The sequence below is a fragment of the Macaca nemestrina genome, chromosome 5 (genome assembly GCF_043159975.1).
Source record: "Macaca nemestrina isolate mMacNem1 chromosome 5, mMacNem.hap1, whole genome shotgun sequence".
Taxonomy (NCBI): Eukaryota; Metazoa; Chordata; class Mammalia; order Primates; family Cercopithecidae; genus Macaca; species Macaca nemestrina.
The window spans coordinates 74,038,030-74,054,726 of record NC_092129.1 but is presented as its reverse complement, the minus strand read 5'-3'; the positions used below and the strand labels follow the sequence as shown (position 1 = coordinate 74,054,726).

General features: G+C 36.8%; 1 protein-coding gene across 10 annotated transcripts in view; it reads right to left on the bottom strand.

Annotated features, from left to right (window-relative positions):
- Window positions 1-16,697, bottom strand: part of LOC105478719 (SR-related CTD associated factor 8) — a 209,610-nt gene that overhangs the window by 151,157 nt on the left and 41,756 nt on the right. For all 10 annotated transcript variants that reach the window (XR_985405.2, XR_985407.2, XR_011623479.1 and 7 more), the window contains 4 exons: window positions 16,347-16,391; window positions 7,017-7,178; window positions 2,306-2,459; window positions 328-458 (listed from right to left, as the gene is read on the bottom strand). Coding sequence is in view for 7 of the 10 variants with exons in the window: in XM_011736299.3 (XP_011734601.1) it covers window positions 328-458; window positions 2,306-2,459; window positions 7,017-7,178; window positions 16,347-16,391 (492 nt within the window). In the remaining 3 variants the exon portion in view is untranslated. The remainder of the gene's footprint in view (window positions 1-327; window positions 459-2,305; window positions 2,460-7,016; window positions 7,179-16,346; window positions 16,392-16,697) is intronic.

Below are 16,697 nucleotides of genomic sequence, written 5' to 3'. Positions count from 1 at the left end.
CTGTCCCCCTTAAGATAGGAGGTCTTCTCTAAGATACGACTCCTGTCTTGTTACTGGAGTGTGATAGCATCTAATAATATTTGGCAAAACTATGTGCTAATTCCATATTTTGGTACAGAATAAATTTTTTATAAAGTAATTTTTAATGACATGAAAGCATTCATGATGCACTATTAAATGACTTAAGCAAGTAACAAAGTATACATAATGGTCCCATTTTTATAAAACTAAAAAAAACACATATTCTCTAGGTGGTATGTTACAAAGTAATACATCAGGAAAATACTAAATTCTAAATCATTCTTGAATAACAGAAAAACTGCTCACCTGCTGGCCTTGAGGACTTTGCAAGATCTGAGCCACAGCCGCGAGTGTATCTGTATTTGTTATCTGAGATACCCACGGATCAGGTAAGCCTTGGACCACATTGGCCGGAGTAACAGGTGTCACAGGAGTTCCTTTAAAAAAGAACATCACACTCCCCAAATAAATAAATAAGTAAAAAACTAAGACTTGAAAAAGCAGAATTTATTACTTTTATAAAATACATGCACACATATTAAGTTTTTATTTTATTGTGTCCACTTTGAAAAATCACTTAAAATCCTTTACAGAATTAGGTAGGTTAAACACACACACAGATCCCGAAAGGATCTGTCCAAATTTGTCCTCCTCAATTAACTCAGTTACTACAGTGTCCACACTTATGCTTGGGAGATAGTGTTCCAGGAACTCCAGTGGATCCCTGAAACCAGAGCTAGCACCAAACCCTATATATGCTATGTTTTTTTCTGTATGTTCACATATACCTATGATAAAGGTTAACTTATAAATTAGGTACAGTAAGCAACAATAATAGATTAGCAACAACAATAACTAATAAACTATACTGTGAAAAAACTTATGTGAATATGGTCTCTCCCTCTTTTTCTCTATCTGTCAAAGTATCTTATTGTATTATACTCACCTATTTTGAGACTGTGGTTGACTCTAAGTAATTGAAATCATGGAAAGCAAAACTGGATGTGAGGAGACTACTGTACTTTTAAAAAGCCTACAATACTTAACAGCCATTAAAAATCTTACTTTAGAGACAAAAATTCAGTAACATGAGGAAATACTCAAAATACAATCTTCAATAAAAAATTTTTATGATAAGTATACATAACATAAAACCATGTTTGGGCCAGGTACGGTGGTTCACGCCTGTAATCCCAATGCTTTCAGAGCCCAAGGCAAGAGGACCGCTTGAGCCCTGCAGCTCGAGACCAGCCTGGGCAACACACCAAAACTCCATCTCCAACAACAACAAAAAAAAAATTAGCCAGGCATGGTAGTGCATGCCTGTAGTCCTACCTACTTAGGAGGCTGAGATGGGAGGATCACTAGAGCCCAGGAGGTTGAAGCTGCAGTGAGCTATGATCACACTTCTGCACACCAGCCTGGGTGACAGCACAAGGTCTCAATAAACAATACATCAATTTTTGTTCACACACACAAAAAAAATATATACGAAATGCTAACCAGTTTAATTAACTATGATTTTTTAAAAAAAAAATTTTTTTTTTTTTTTGAGTCAGAGTTTCACTCTTGTTGCCCAGGCTGGAGTACAATGGCGCGATCTCGCCTCGCTGCAACCTCCACCTCCTGGGTTCAAGTGATTCTCCTGCCTCAGCCTCCCCAGTAGTTTGGATTAGAGGCGCCTGCTACCACACCCAGCTAATTTTTTTTATTTTTAATATAGACAGAGTTTCACCATATTGGCCAGGCTAGTCTCCAACTCCTGACCTGAGGCGATCTGCCTGCCTCGGTCTCCCAAAGTGCTAGGATTACAGGTGTTAGTCACTGCGCAGGGCTGGAACTATGATAAAAACTTTTATCATAGTCATTTAAATGCCTCAAGAGAACATGATTTTGAAATTTTGGTTTTGTTAAATAATTATTTCAGGGTTTCTTTAAAAAATATTAAATCCCCCTAGTATCCTATAAATACCAAGTTGATACAAATCCAAGTATAAGAAGTTACAGACAACCTAAATCAGGAAAAACCTAACTGACACACCAAATTTCTAAGGTTCATTGTATTTATGTTTCTGTGAATTAAAAGAAAATTAGTTTTCTACATTTTAGAAATAATTACATACAAATATAATATCTAATTTTATTTTTCTCTACAAATATTTTCTTTCAATTATCTAATGCTGGACAAATTTTCCTGCACTGTCGAATTATTTTTTACATGAACAGTCATCCAAGAAGTATGAGTAGAATATTTAGACAACAAATCTATAATAAAGCAACATACCTGGAGTATTGCTCATAGCAGTGGTAGTGCTGGCCAAAACAGGTGTGACAACAGGAGGTGGAATCCCAGCTGCCATATCCAAAAGAGGCTGAATAATCTCACTCTTAAATACATTATTCTTCTGCCATAAGTTTAGTACTCTCACTATTTTACTCTAGAGAAAAAAAGAAACATGACATTTTGTTTTTTGCTCTCAAAACCTTAGTACAGTCATTTCATAGAGGCTATCTGGGCCCTGGATGGAAAGGAGAAATTAACAATACCTCAATGGTACTTTCTAGCCCTAAAATTCTATGTTTCTATCATTTTGCATTTGCTACCTTAAGGTGCTTAAAAACATGTTAATGCTGATAGACATGCAAATTAAATGAAAGTTCCATTTAGTTGAAGGCAGAGATGACATCTAGGCTTCCTCTCTTATGTCACTTCTAATGATATGGATGGTAACACTGGCTGGAGACCTGTCTTAAGTATTCTGAGGGTGAGCCAGGATTCATCTCAGTACTAACGTTATATTTATAGTTGATTTTAACTTTGTCTTACACAATGTCTATCTTTTGAACAAACAGGTAACTTGTAGTACAAACTCCTTATCTAATGTGACTTTCAAAAAGTTTCATTTTACAAACTACTTGAGGAGAGGGCATTTCCTCATGGAAGAATTTAATCAAATTACTTCCTTTTTTGAGCATCCTGCCATGAATGCTAATTCCCTACTGACACTTTGAACCAGAGATGGACAAACTTCTGTACAGACAGAATATGAAGCTTAACCATTTCTTCTCTCTTCATTCCCTCTTTTATTTATTCTTTCCTGTTCCCTTTCCCCTTGTAGAATGTCAGTGTCATACTGGCATTACTTAATCTGGCCCTCAGAATGATGACTCATGCTCCGTATGAATAATGTTCTACATTATTTCATTTCCTAAAATTTGAGTCCTTTACCATTTTGTAAATTAAAAAAAAAACAAACATAAAAAACGTGCTTGCTACTGGCAAGCAGACTTTGACATCTTGAACCATCTCATTTTCTCTTCTTGATATGCCCCTGAACCACAGCACTGCATCCTATTTTATATTCCTCATAAAGAGTCTCAACAATGCCCATCCCAACCCACACTCTAATCATTTTACCACCAAATAAATCACATTTTTGTTTTAGTGTCAACCTCTTTCTGGATTACTCAAATAGTCAGAGTTCTTCGTATTTTTTGTAAGGTTCCAGTCAGTCATATAATATTTATGCAGCTGCTATAAAATTCATGAAATATTTACGATCTATATAACGTTGCTGCTGATCTTGGTCTCAACCAACATTAAAAAAAAAAAAAAAAAACCTTAGTATCCTCATTTATAAAATAAGACAGTATACCAGAAGGATTCTCAGGTCCCTTTTCTCAATCTCCAAACTGTATTAGACTGTTTAAGCTGGCTAGTATTTTAAATGTCTAGCCACTCTCAAATTTTGAGCATCTTGGGAGGGAGATATACGCTTTGTTAGTTACAGCTCTTCTTATAGCAATACTATAATGTACTTCTATTTAATTACTTATACCCTAATCTCAGTCATTTCATATGAAAATCTATTTCGTTGGGAAATTCTATTTACCTACTGCCTGTCTCTTGTTATACTCTGCGTATCATAAACTTGAAAAGACTAGTTATTAGTGACTTCTATTTCTTGGTTAATTCTGAAATCTAGTAACATAATTAGCAGTATTTAGAGAAAACTTGGTAACTAGAAAAATTCCTACTTATATGTCTCCCTTGGTTGTATTAAAGTTTTACATATCCTGAAAGTTTCAAACTTACAGGCAGAAAAATATGCCCAGTGAAAAATAATGTCTCAAGATGTTCTACAGTATTTTATAAGAAGGATCAGCAGTTCCATCTATTATACCTTGCTTCTGAAAATAAACATTTCACTCAGAGCACACACGTCAAGAGTAACAATATCCTGAATTCATATTATCACTAATAAAAGCATAAGTTATTATGTAATAACTATTTTGATACTATCACCAAACAATCTGATTCACAATTATGTACTATTATGTAGTAACTATTTTATTGATACTATCACCAATCACCAAACACTCTGATTCACAACTGTTTAGCACATAACTATTCTGCAAACAAGTACTAAGACCTACTTACTACTATTGTGATGCCACTTATTCCATTAGGAAAAAAAAAAAATGACAGAGGCTAAAATCAAGTACAAAAAAAGAACATTCTGTTAAATGTATATGTTTTACAAAGTAAAACAGCAATTTTCAGAATAAAGATCTCGTTCATCTTTAAATCCCTCATAATACTACAGTGACATATTTTAAAACTATGTCCAAACTATATTAATGTACAAATGTGTGTATTTCAAATGAGGCATAAGAAAATTACAGAGACTGCTTCACACTTTCTGATTTACCTATTTCTCCACTCTAAAACATGAGCACTTGGAAAATGCCTTATTCTTCTGCTTTATATAAAAATCTTTCAGTTTCCAAGCCACCCATCATATACTTTAAAATTGGCCAGCACCTAACCACTATCATTCTATATATCTACATACAATGTCCCTCATTTATGACTGAGATTGCAATGTTAATCTATACTCTCCCCCATGGTTAAAAGAAAGCCCTGTTCCATAAGCCCTAGTATGAGATATTATATTATGAAATCTACACATTCAAGAAAGATTTAATCATCAGAGCTGACTGAAATCCAAGTCCAAACTAGTGAAATTTCTAAATCAAAGTAAAGTGACTTCTAAAAAAATATATGTATAAAATTTCAGATTAGTACATTACTTCAAGTGGGAGTCTAAGGTACCTATTTTAAAAATCAATTATGACAGGTCACTTAAAATTGGAAGCATTCTAGGTCAGGCGCGGTGGCTCACGCCTACAATCCCAGCACTTTCAGAGGCCAAGGTGGATGGATCACGAGGTCAGGAGATCGAGACCATCCTGGCTAACAAGGTGAAACCCCGTCTCCACTAAAAATACAAAAAATTAGCTGGGCGTGGTGGCGGACGCTTATAGTCCCAGCTCTCAGGAGGCTGAGGCAGGAGAACAGCGTGAACCCGGGAGATGGAGCTTGCAGTGAGCCGAGATCACGCAACTGCACTCCAGCCTGGGTGACAGAGTGAGACTCCGTCTCAAAACAAATAAAATTTTAAAAAGTAGAAGCATTCTTTTGTCTGCACAGAATTATTAAAGTACTAAGGTAATTAAAAAGAAAAATCGAAAACTTTCTGTCTCGAGGAGTATATCCAAGAATAGTTCACAAAGAATATAGCATAATAAATTTATCTCCAGCTGGGCGCAGTGGCTCACACCTGTAATACCAACGTTTTGGGAGGTCACGGTGGGCGGATCACAAGGTCAGGAGTTTGACACCAGCCTGGCCAACATGGCGAAACCCCATCTCTACTAAAAATACAAAAGACAACTAGCAGAGTGTGGTGGCAGGCGCCTGTAATTCCAGTTACTCAGGAGGCTGAGGCAGGAGAATCACTTGAACCCAGGAGGCAGAGGTTGCAGTGAGCCAAGATCATGCCATTGCACTCCAGCCTGGGTGATAAGAGCAAGACTCCGTCTCAAAAAAAAAAATAAATTTATCTCCATAGCTATCCATTATAACAAGATTTTTTTCTGATTCAAGACTATATAATAGTTATGAAAAATAACTACTTAATCTTGTTATACTCAATATAAAGGTGAACCATTTGTGGTGAGCTTTGAAGTTCTGTGGTTCTTCCATAAAACAAACATCAATCTTCATCTATTCTCATCTTTCCATACTTAATCAACAATGCAATCAACCCTGTCAGAAAAAGCACACCTCAATTTCCAAATCAACATCCAAAATAAATAAGCTAACCTCTCAGAGCAAGTAAAAGGATAAGCAACTCCTTTTCATGCCTGCTCATGATCCAAAGCTTTCTTTTTACTTGCTATTTATAGAATATTTACACATTTAGATCTTACACATACCAGACTTAGTAGTGTGATTAACAAAATTCTACCATAATAGAAGAATTTTAATATGCAGTTAAGTATCAACTCATGTCAAATAATTCCGAACTGGCTGCGTGTGAATAAGTTTCATGTAATTGCAAAAGCTTATTTTAGCCATTTTATTTAACACCAATTGCTTCAATAAATTAAAAAGTAGCAAATCTGCTACATCTTTCTGTACTCTCTAAGAAATTCAAAGAACAAAATGGAACATGGACACCGTAATAATTAAATATTCACATCTGAAATAACTAAGAGCAAATGAGAACATAAAGATATATACAGTCCTGTGCCACTTAATGACAAGGATATGTTCTGAGAAATGGTATCATTAGCAGATTTCATCATTGTGTGATGTGTACTTACACAAACCTAGACGGTACAGCCTACTACACACCTAGACTATACGTCACATTCTATTGCTCCTAGACTACAAACATGTACAGCATGTCACTGTACTGCATACTGCAGGTATTTTTAACACAATGGTATTTGTGTACATAAATGAGAAATGGTAAAATAAAAATACAGTATTATCATCTTAGGAGACCACCACTGTATATGCGGTCTGTCACTGAAACATCATTATGTGGCACATGACTGTACTAAGATAATATGAAGACTAATTAAGACCAAGAGGGTACTGTTATCTACTTTAAAACAAACAAACAAAAAAATCAGCAGCATACCTTGTCATCCCCAGGGCAACGATATAAATTCTGGAAAGTGCTAATGATGTTATTACTAAATCTGGGTGCAAACACATCCTTTTCTTGACCAAACTGATGTCTGGATTGTCGCACAATGGAGTCAATAACATAAAGTCCAGGTACTTTGTATTCTGGTTTACACTGATGAAAAAAGAACAATGAAAAGGGAAGGAAACGAAAAGGTAAAATTCTTGATAGACAAAAATCATCATAAATCCTGTGTAAATACAAAGACACTGCCTATGCTGAGGTAATGAATATTCACACATTGACTACTCCAGTATCGTCAGTTTCTGGAATGGCATTTTAAAGAATCTACTCTGACTACTCTATACATTCAGAAGTTCTAAAATAGTACTACATAGATTCAATGACATAAAATGATAAATAAGGTACCATTATAATTTTTAAAATTTGTTTAATCATTGTGAAAAGCTACATGGAAGAAAGAAGCAAATTCAGGAAAGAAGGGCTCTAGCAAACACACTGCCAAAATGCCTCAGACTTCATCTGGAACACACAACAAAAGGGTTCCTATACAAATGAAAAGAACAATGCCAAATGGCAAATTATAAAATTGTAAATACAGAGGCCAAAGTTTCCATTTATTTCCCAAACATGACATCTATAATTCTGGGGATCTATCATGTGTCATCCAGCCTGGAATGCAGTGGTGCCATCATGGCTCACTGCAACACCGACCTCCCAGGCTCAAATGAACTTCCATCTCAGCCTTCCAAATAGCTGGGACAACAGGTGCACAGTGCTAATTCCTGTATGTTTTTTTGGAAGATACTTGGTTTCACCATGTTGTCCAGGCTAGTCTCAAACCCCTGGGCTCAAGCAATCCTCCTGACTAGATCTCCCAAAGTGCTAGGAATACAGGCACGAGCCACCATGCCCTGCCTCCCCTACTTTCTGAACATAAGCTTTTTTAGCCTATGTAGTTAGGCAAGCACAATGAAGAATCCTTTTACTTGCAAGCTTTCTGCGCAGTATCTTTAGATACACAGATGTTAACATTTTGTGGGACAGAATTTCCTTCATTGGTAGATTAGGCATTTTTGCTACATAAAATGGCAAAAAAACTATTTAGTATGATTTAATATTTTAAATAATTTTAATACTTGGAAAACCTGGCTAAGTCATCAACTAGAAACCTGAGAGAAGAATCAAGACAAAGAAATCTGCAATATTTTAAAATTTTCCTCTTTAAATACCATTAGACTCAAAACAAGAATTCCTAAGACTCTCTAATTGAAACCGCCTTTGCAAAAATTTTAACTGAGGAAGTTACAACAGTGAAAGCGAGCAGACCTAACCAACTCCATCTTGCTTCTAACTTTTAAGCTGTCCTTGTCATTCCTGGGCCTGGGCCGAAATAACATTGGGAGGGGATTTAGTTTATGGTTTGATTCAGAAACAAAATTAATATTTAATAATAGTCTTTTCCCAAAAAGACCCTCTTCTTGCCTGGGTTACAGTCTGCCTTTGTAAGACTAACAAATTAGCTACAAGATTAGAAATTACAGTTTAGGGTCACGCAGCGTCTGAACCTCCCCAAATTGCTCCTGAGTATAACATCACTATCATAAAACCTAAGATCAGTGCTTGAGACATTTTGCAGACCTTTCACTGGATGGATCAGCTGACATTACCCAGACTGGTAATCTGGCTCAACCAGTTCTGCGATCCCACCCAGGAAGAGAAGACAGTAAGAAAACCTCACTTCGACCTCCCTATGATTCCATCTGCAACCTGACCAACAGCACTCCCCACTTCCTGAGCCCCTACCCACCAAATTATCTTTAAAAACTCCAATCCCCCATCCCCGAATGCTCTTGGAGACTGATTTGAGTAACAATAAAACTCCAGTCTCCTGCACAGCTGGCTTTGCATGAATTGCTCTTTCTCCACTGCAATTCTCCTGTCTTGATAAATTGGCTCTGTCTAGGCAGCAGGTAAGGTGAACCCACTGGGCAGTTACACAATGGCATAAGGTATTTTTACTGTAAATAACTTTATAAAGCATATCATATTAAGTTTTTATAGATATACCATTTTTCAACTATATTCTAGTAATTTCCAATTTCTTGTTTTATAGAGAAATAGCCTTTTTAGGGGGAGAAAGATAAGAACGAATAGGGAGAATGCACCCTTAAGTATATTTCCATGATTTTTCATTTTGTCATCCAAGTTATCATCTGCAGGTTAACATCTGTTATGGTTATTTGTCAAAGAACCTTCTAAGTAAGTTGGACCATACACTTTGCAATATACAAATACACCTTAATTATCCTATTTTTAGAATTTGTGCTCCCGCCTGCAGGTACTAAAAGGTGATATTAATTTAAAGACAACAAAGCTAGAGTGGTAGAAACAGAAGCATGTGGCTATACCTGCAAAGCACTGAATAATACTAATGGTGTGGCACGTAAGAAAGATGGCTCGATAGATTAGAAAAATTTAAATCTAACAATACCAAGTGCTGACAAAAATGGGAAGCAACACAAACCCATGCGCCATGAGGAGGAATGTAAATCAGCACAATCATAGTAAAACTAATTTAGTATTATCTAGCCACGGTGAAGAAATGCATACCCTGTAACCAGCAATTCCACTCCTACAGAAATGCAAGCTGTATCAGGATACTTATAATCCTACATATGTAAATATTACACTGTTCACAGCAATACTGTACAGAATTGCAAAAACTAGAAAACACACACAGTGTCAACAGGAGATGTTGGCAAGCTGCTGTCTATTCACATAATGGAAAATATACAGCAACAGATAGTAATAAATACTGCTACACACAAGGATGAATCCTAGACACATGATGTTGACTAGGAGAACTGTATAAAAAGAATACATACCATAGGATTACATTTAAGAATTTAAAATACATTAAACCACTTTAAGAATTCATTTTACACAAAGTAAAACTATAATGTCAAGCAAGGATGTGACACAAAAGTCAAACTGTGGTTACCTGGGTAGGGGGTGTGCAAGACATGATTAGGAAGACGTACTTGGGGCTTGTGGGCTTCAAAGTTCTACTTCTTGAAATAAGTGAGAGTTACATAGGTCTTCTCTTTATAAAAATTTGGCTGTATATATTGTTTTCTGTACTTTTCTACAGATGTACATAGAAATTTCACAATAAAAAGAAATACAGTTGTCCCTCAGTAGCCTTGGGGGACTGGTTCCAAGACCCCTGCAGATATCAAAATCCAAGGATGCTCAAGTCCCTTATATAAAATGGGCAGTATTTGCATATAACCTACGGACATCATCCCATATACTTTTAAATCAACTCTAGATTACTTTGAATACCTAATACAATGCCTACACATCGCTTCATTCACATTGTACTCAGCGTACAGGAAATTCAAGCTTTGCTTTCTGGAATTTCGTGGACTATTTTTTCCCCAAATTTTGATCCCAATAGGCTGAGCCCATGAGTTGGAACCCACAGATACGGACGAGTGACTGTAATTATATAAACATCCCTGGTTTCTTAAATAAAGCAAGAAGCAAAAGTTTCTCTAATCATAATGATTAAGAATGATAAGCTTAAGATATATTTGAAACGTAAATTTAAGAAGTGTGGAACTTACGTTGATCTAAAATATCCTAGGGAAAAGGAGCTTTAATAAAAGTACATATGAAAAAGTGAGAATCTGGAAATATACTCCTTTCAAACTGTTTGTGCCCATGTACAAAAATCTTTTTGTATCCTACCTCCAAGGGTAAAGGTACACTTATGATAAAAGTCCAGTTACAGAATACTGCACCCTACATGAAAAAAGATATATATATATCTCAAGACATCAGAGGTAAGTAAATATAACAGCCATCTTTCTTTTTCTTTTATTTTTTTGAGACGGAGTCTCACTCTGTCACCCAGGCTGGAGTGCAGTGGCACGATCTCAGCTCACTGCAACCTCTGCTTCGTGGGTTCAAGCAATTCTCCTGCCTCAGCCTCCTGAGAAGATAGGATTACAGGCGTGTACTACCACGCCTGCCAACTTTTTGTATTAGTAGAGACGGGATTTCACCATTTTGGCCAGGTTGGTCTCAAACTCCTGGCCTCTCAGGTGATCTGCCCACCTTGACCTCCCAAAGTGCTGGGATTATAGGCGTGAGCCACCACGCCTAGCTCAGCCATCTTTCAATGTGGACTCAATCCTTCCTCTGGAAAAATATCAAAGACCAGAAGCATAAATGTTTGGCTTCACTGAAAAATACATATCCACTGCAAAATATCAACCACCATAACAACCATGTACATAAAGTTACCAGATCAAGTTTCTAGAAAACAAAAAACTTTCATGATGATAATCTTTAGACAGTTTAGCACCATCTTTTCATTTATTATTTACAAAGTAAATGTAACCTGAAAATCACCACAAATAAGCCACATTTCTTGCTCTTACTAAGTATGCAGCACAGGAAATGTGAAGAAGGTAATGATAGCCAAAAACTTACAGATTAAGGCAACAGTAACTCATCTACAGACCATTTTCAGAGCCAGAAAGATGAAATTTATTTTCGACTTCACCGTATCTAAGAGTAGCCACAGTACCATAGAATGTATTTCACTATAACAAACCATCTAGATTTTTTCAGAATAAATAGTTCTGAATGATAATATTCAATCTTATTCTGAATCTAGTGGACAGATTTGTTTGTCGTATTCACGCAAAAAAGGCAGGGGATTTCATACAGACAAAAAGAGTTGGGTAAACTCTACATATTTTTGGAACAGAGCTGAGGATTTCATTTTCACATTTCAAACTAGCAAATGAGAACAGAATGGTTAGCTATGGATAGTAGAAAAGTCACCAAATCATGAGGGCTCTGGCTCAAAAAAAAATTTATTGCCTTTAGGATTCAGGACAACTAAGGTAAGTTAGTTATTTATAATGCAAATATAGAGATCTATGATGGTTAACACTGAGTGTCAACTTGACTGGACTGAAGGATACAAAGTATTGATGCTGGGTGTGTCTGTGAGGGTGCTGCCAAAGGAGAATAACATTTGAGTTAAATGTTCCCAGTGAGCTGGGGAAGGCAAACCCACCTTTAATCTGGATGGGCACCATCTAATCAGCTGCCATCAAGTATAGAGCAGGCAGAAAAATATGAAAAGGAGAGAATGGCCTAGCCTCCGAGCCTACATCTTTCTCTCGTGCTGGACGCTTCCTGCCCTCGAACACTGGACTCCAAGTTCTTCAGTTTTGAGATTCAGACTGTCCTTGCTCCTCAAGCTTACAGACAGCCTGCTGTGGGACCTTGTGATCGTGTAAGTTAATACTTAATACTTAAACTTCCCTGTGTGTATATGCATATATACATACACGCACACATATATCCTATTAGTTATATCTATACGTACCCTGTATACGTGTGTATATATACACATATCCTATTAGTTCTGTCCCTCTAGAGAACACAGCATGAAAACAGAAGTTCTAAAACGTGTCTTCTAAAGTTTCCTTATCTGTTTGTAACTCCAGCCTTTGCTGCTGCTGTCGTCCTCGTTTTGTTTTTTTTGTTTCTTGAATATAAAATGGTACGGCCATCTTGGAAAACAGTTTGTTAGTTTCTTATAAAATGGAGACATGTACTTACTATCCCAAAGAAATGAAACTTACACTCACACACAAAAAAACTCTGGGTATACAAGTGTTCCTAGCAGCTTTATTCATAATAACCAAAAACTAGAAACAATCCAGATGAACCCCAATAAGTGAATGATTAAACTGTGGTAAATTCACACCCTGAAATACTACTCAGAAATAAAAAGGAAGTAACTATATGTCTTTTCTGGTTACTGTAGCCTTGTAGTATAGTTTGAACTCAGGTAGCATGATGCCTCCAGCTTTGTTCTTTTTGCTTAGGATTGTCTTGACTATATAGGCCCTTTTCCTATTCCATAAAGTAGTTTTTTCTAATTCTGTGAAAAATGTCAATGGTAGTTTGTGGGAATAGCATTTAATCTATAAATTACTTTGGGCAGTATGGTCATGTTCACGGTATTGATTCTTCCCATCCATGAGGATAGAATGTTTTTCCATTTGTGTCCTCTCTGATTTCCTTGGGCAGTGGTTTGTAGATCTCCTTGAAGAGGTCCTTCACACTCCTTGTTAGCTATATTCCTAGGTATTTTATTCTCTTTGTAGCAACTGTGAATGGGAGTTCATTCATAATTGGACTCTCTGCTTGGTGCATATTGTTGATGTATAGGAATACTTGTGATTTTTGCATCCTGAGACTCTGCTGAGGTTGCTTATCAGTTTAAGGAGTTTCGGGGGCAAAACCACAATGAGATATAGTCTCATGCCAGTCAGAATGGTGATTACTTAAAAGTCAAGGAACAACCAATGCTGGTGAGGCTGTGGAGAAACAGAACACTTCTATACTCTTGGTGGGAATGCAAATTAGTTCAACCATTGTGGAAGACAGTGTGGCAATTCCTCAAGAATCTAGAACCAGAAATACCATTTGACCCAGCAATCCCATTACTTGGTATATACCCAAAGGAATAGAAATTATTCTACCATGAAGACGCATGCACACGTATGTTTACCACAGCACTATCCACAGTAGCAAAGACATGGAATCAACCCAAATGCCCATCAATGATAGACTGGATAAAGAAAATGTGGTACATATACACCATGGAATACTATGCAGACATAAAAAGGAATGAGATCATGTACTTCGCAGGGACATGGATGAAGCTGGAAGCCATCATCCTCAGCAAATTAACACAGAACAGAAAACCAAAGATCCCATGTTCTCACTCGTAAGTGGGAGTTGAACCATGAGAACGCGTGGACACAGGGAGGGGAACAAAGCACACCAGGGCCACCTAGGGGTGGGGGGCGGGGGGGGGACAGCATTAGGACAAACAGCTAATGTATGTGGGGATTAAAACCTAGATGATGAGTTAATAGGTACAGCAAACCACCATGGCACAGGCATACCTATGTAACAAAGCTACATGTTTTGCACTTGTATACCAGAACTTAAAGTAAAATTTTTAAATAAAAAAGGAAGGAACTATTTGATACATGCAACAATAGATTTCAAAAGAATTACGTGGGCAAAACCAGGCAATCTCAAAAGGTTACACTTTGTATGATTTCATTTTGAAATGCAAAATAGAGAAAGAGAACAGGTTAATGACTGCCAGGCCTTAGGGATTAGGGATGGGGGGGAGGAGGAGGTGAGTCCAGTGTGACTATAGAGTATATAAAAGGGAAACACAAGGCATCCTAGTGGTGAAGAAACTGTTCTGTATCTTGACTATGGTGATGTTTGTATGAATCTATATATATGATTAAATGCATACATATACAAATGAGTGCAGGTAAGACAATTAAAATCTGAGTAAGGTTAGTGTCAATAGGTGACTGTATCATGTCCTGATTGCAGTATTTTACAATTCTACAGAACGTCACCACAGTGGGAAACTGAGCGAGGGGCACATGGGATCTCTACATGATTTATTCCTTATGATTTAATGACATGTGAATCTATAATTAGTTCAGAAGTAAAAGTTTAAATATTTATATATATATATATTTTTTATATATATACACACACACACACACACCTTATTTTAACCATTACACAAATCTGTTGCTGGATCTCTGATTTAAACAGGGTAGTAGCAAAGCATTTAAGTTTTTCCCCATAGACTGACTGGCTTCTTCAGAATGACTGTAATTATCTCACGATGGAATAACTTTGCTCATTCCAGGTCTTCCTAAGATTCTAACACGTTTTATTCAAAGTACCCTACCCCAAATGAAATCAGTCAACAAGCATTTATCCATAAATTCACTTTTACCTTTTAAACCTTTACAACTCAAATTGTGGCTTGTGAAGAAACATCATCTAGGAGCTGCTACAAATGCAGAATCTCAGGCATTTTTAACAAGATTCCTAGGTAAATTCCTACTTATAAAGTTTATGAGGCACAGTGTAAGACATTAAAACTTTTCGGCTGGGCACTGTGGTTCACGCCTGTAATCCCAGCACTTCTGAGAGGCCAAGAGGGATGGATCATTTGAGGTCAGGAGTTCAAGACCAGCCTGGCCAACATGGTGAAACCCCATCTCTATTAAAAATACAAAAAAAATTAGCTGGGCGTGGTGGCGCATGTCTGTAATCCCAGCTACAGGGGAGGCTGAGGCAAGAGAATAGCTCGAACTCGGAAGACAGAGGTTGCAGTGAGCCGAGATCATGCTACTGCACTTCAGCCTGGATGACAGAGTGAGACTCCGTCCAAAAAACAAAACAAAACAAACAAAACAAAATCAACAACAAAACAAAACCAAAAACAAACCAGACATTAAAACTTTTAAAGAAAGATCTTTTATCAGAACAACAATCTCTGAGAAATGCTTTTAAAAGCGTAAGACCAAATAAAATGTTCCAATCACTAACATTTTTCAACTTTAAGTGAAACAAACAGCATACTTGTTATTCAACCCTTTATCTTAGCTTCAAGTTACCTAAACCACTTAATCCCCAAATATGTTTTATCGATACTACATACACACACACATTTTTTGAGACAGGGTCTCACTCTGTTCCCCAGGCTGGAGTGCAGTGGTGTGATCCCAGCTCACTACAACCTCTGCCTCCTGGGTTCAAGCAATTCTTGTGCCTCAGCCTCCCAAGTAGCTGGGATTACAGGCATGCACCACCATGTCAGCTAATTTTTGTACTTTTAGTAAAGACAGGGTTTTGTCATCTTGGTCAGGCTGGTCTTGAACTCCTGGCCTCAAGTGATCCACCCACCTTGGCCTCCCAAAGTGCTGGGATTACAGGTGCAGGCCATTGTGCACAGCCTATCAATACCATATTTTAAATATTGAGAAAACAAGAATTTTAAAAAAGAAAAAGGAACTGAATCACATAACGGCTAACTGACTTATTCAAAGTTACCCAGCCAGTTGAATGACTGAAATCTCACTTCAAGTCCCGCACTTTCTCCCAGGTGAAGAACATAAACAAACTGCAACCTTGCTGAATCCTTAATGCCACATGACACTGATTCTCAAACTGGCTCTGCTTACATTTAGGCACATGAACATAGGCAGAATACAAACCTAAGTAAAATTATATGAAAGGCACTTTCATTTTATTTCTTAATTAGCAAATAAAATAACTGGAATCACTTTTTAACAGTCCATCAAAACAACTTAAACTTGGGTATTTGATCTAAAGGAGAAGAGTACAGGCATTAATCTATAATTATAGCACATGTATGGAAAATTATGTACTTACTTTCTGAATAAACTTCTCAACACTCTGTACCACATGTTTATAGAACTAAAAGAGGAAAAAAATGAAGTATGGTTTTAAAATCAGTTTGAGGAGATTGAAATTTCCTAACCACAGGTTTTACATGTTCCAAAGGTCTATCAAAACAATTATCTTAACCAAGAATTCTGAGACATTCTTGTCACTCACCTTTATATGCAACTAGCTGTGCTATATAATTATTAAAGGGCTTCTCTGAAGTAGATGTATGATCAGTATGTCCAAAGTGCATTACCTTACCATAGATATGAAATAATGCTATTGAAGACCTTCTGAAAGTACACTTTAACAAACAGTTGTGTTGACAGCAAAATA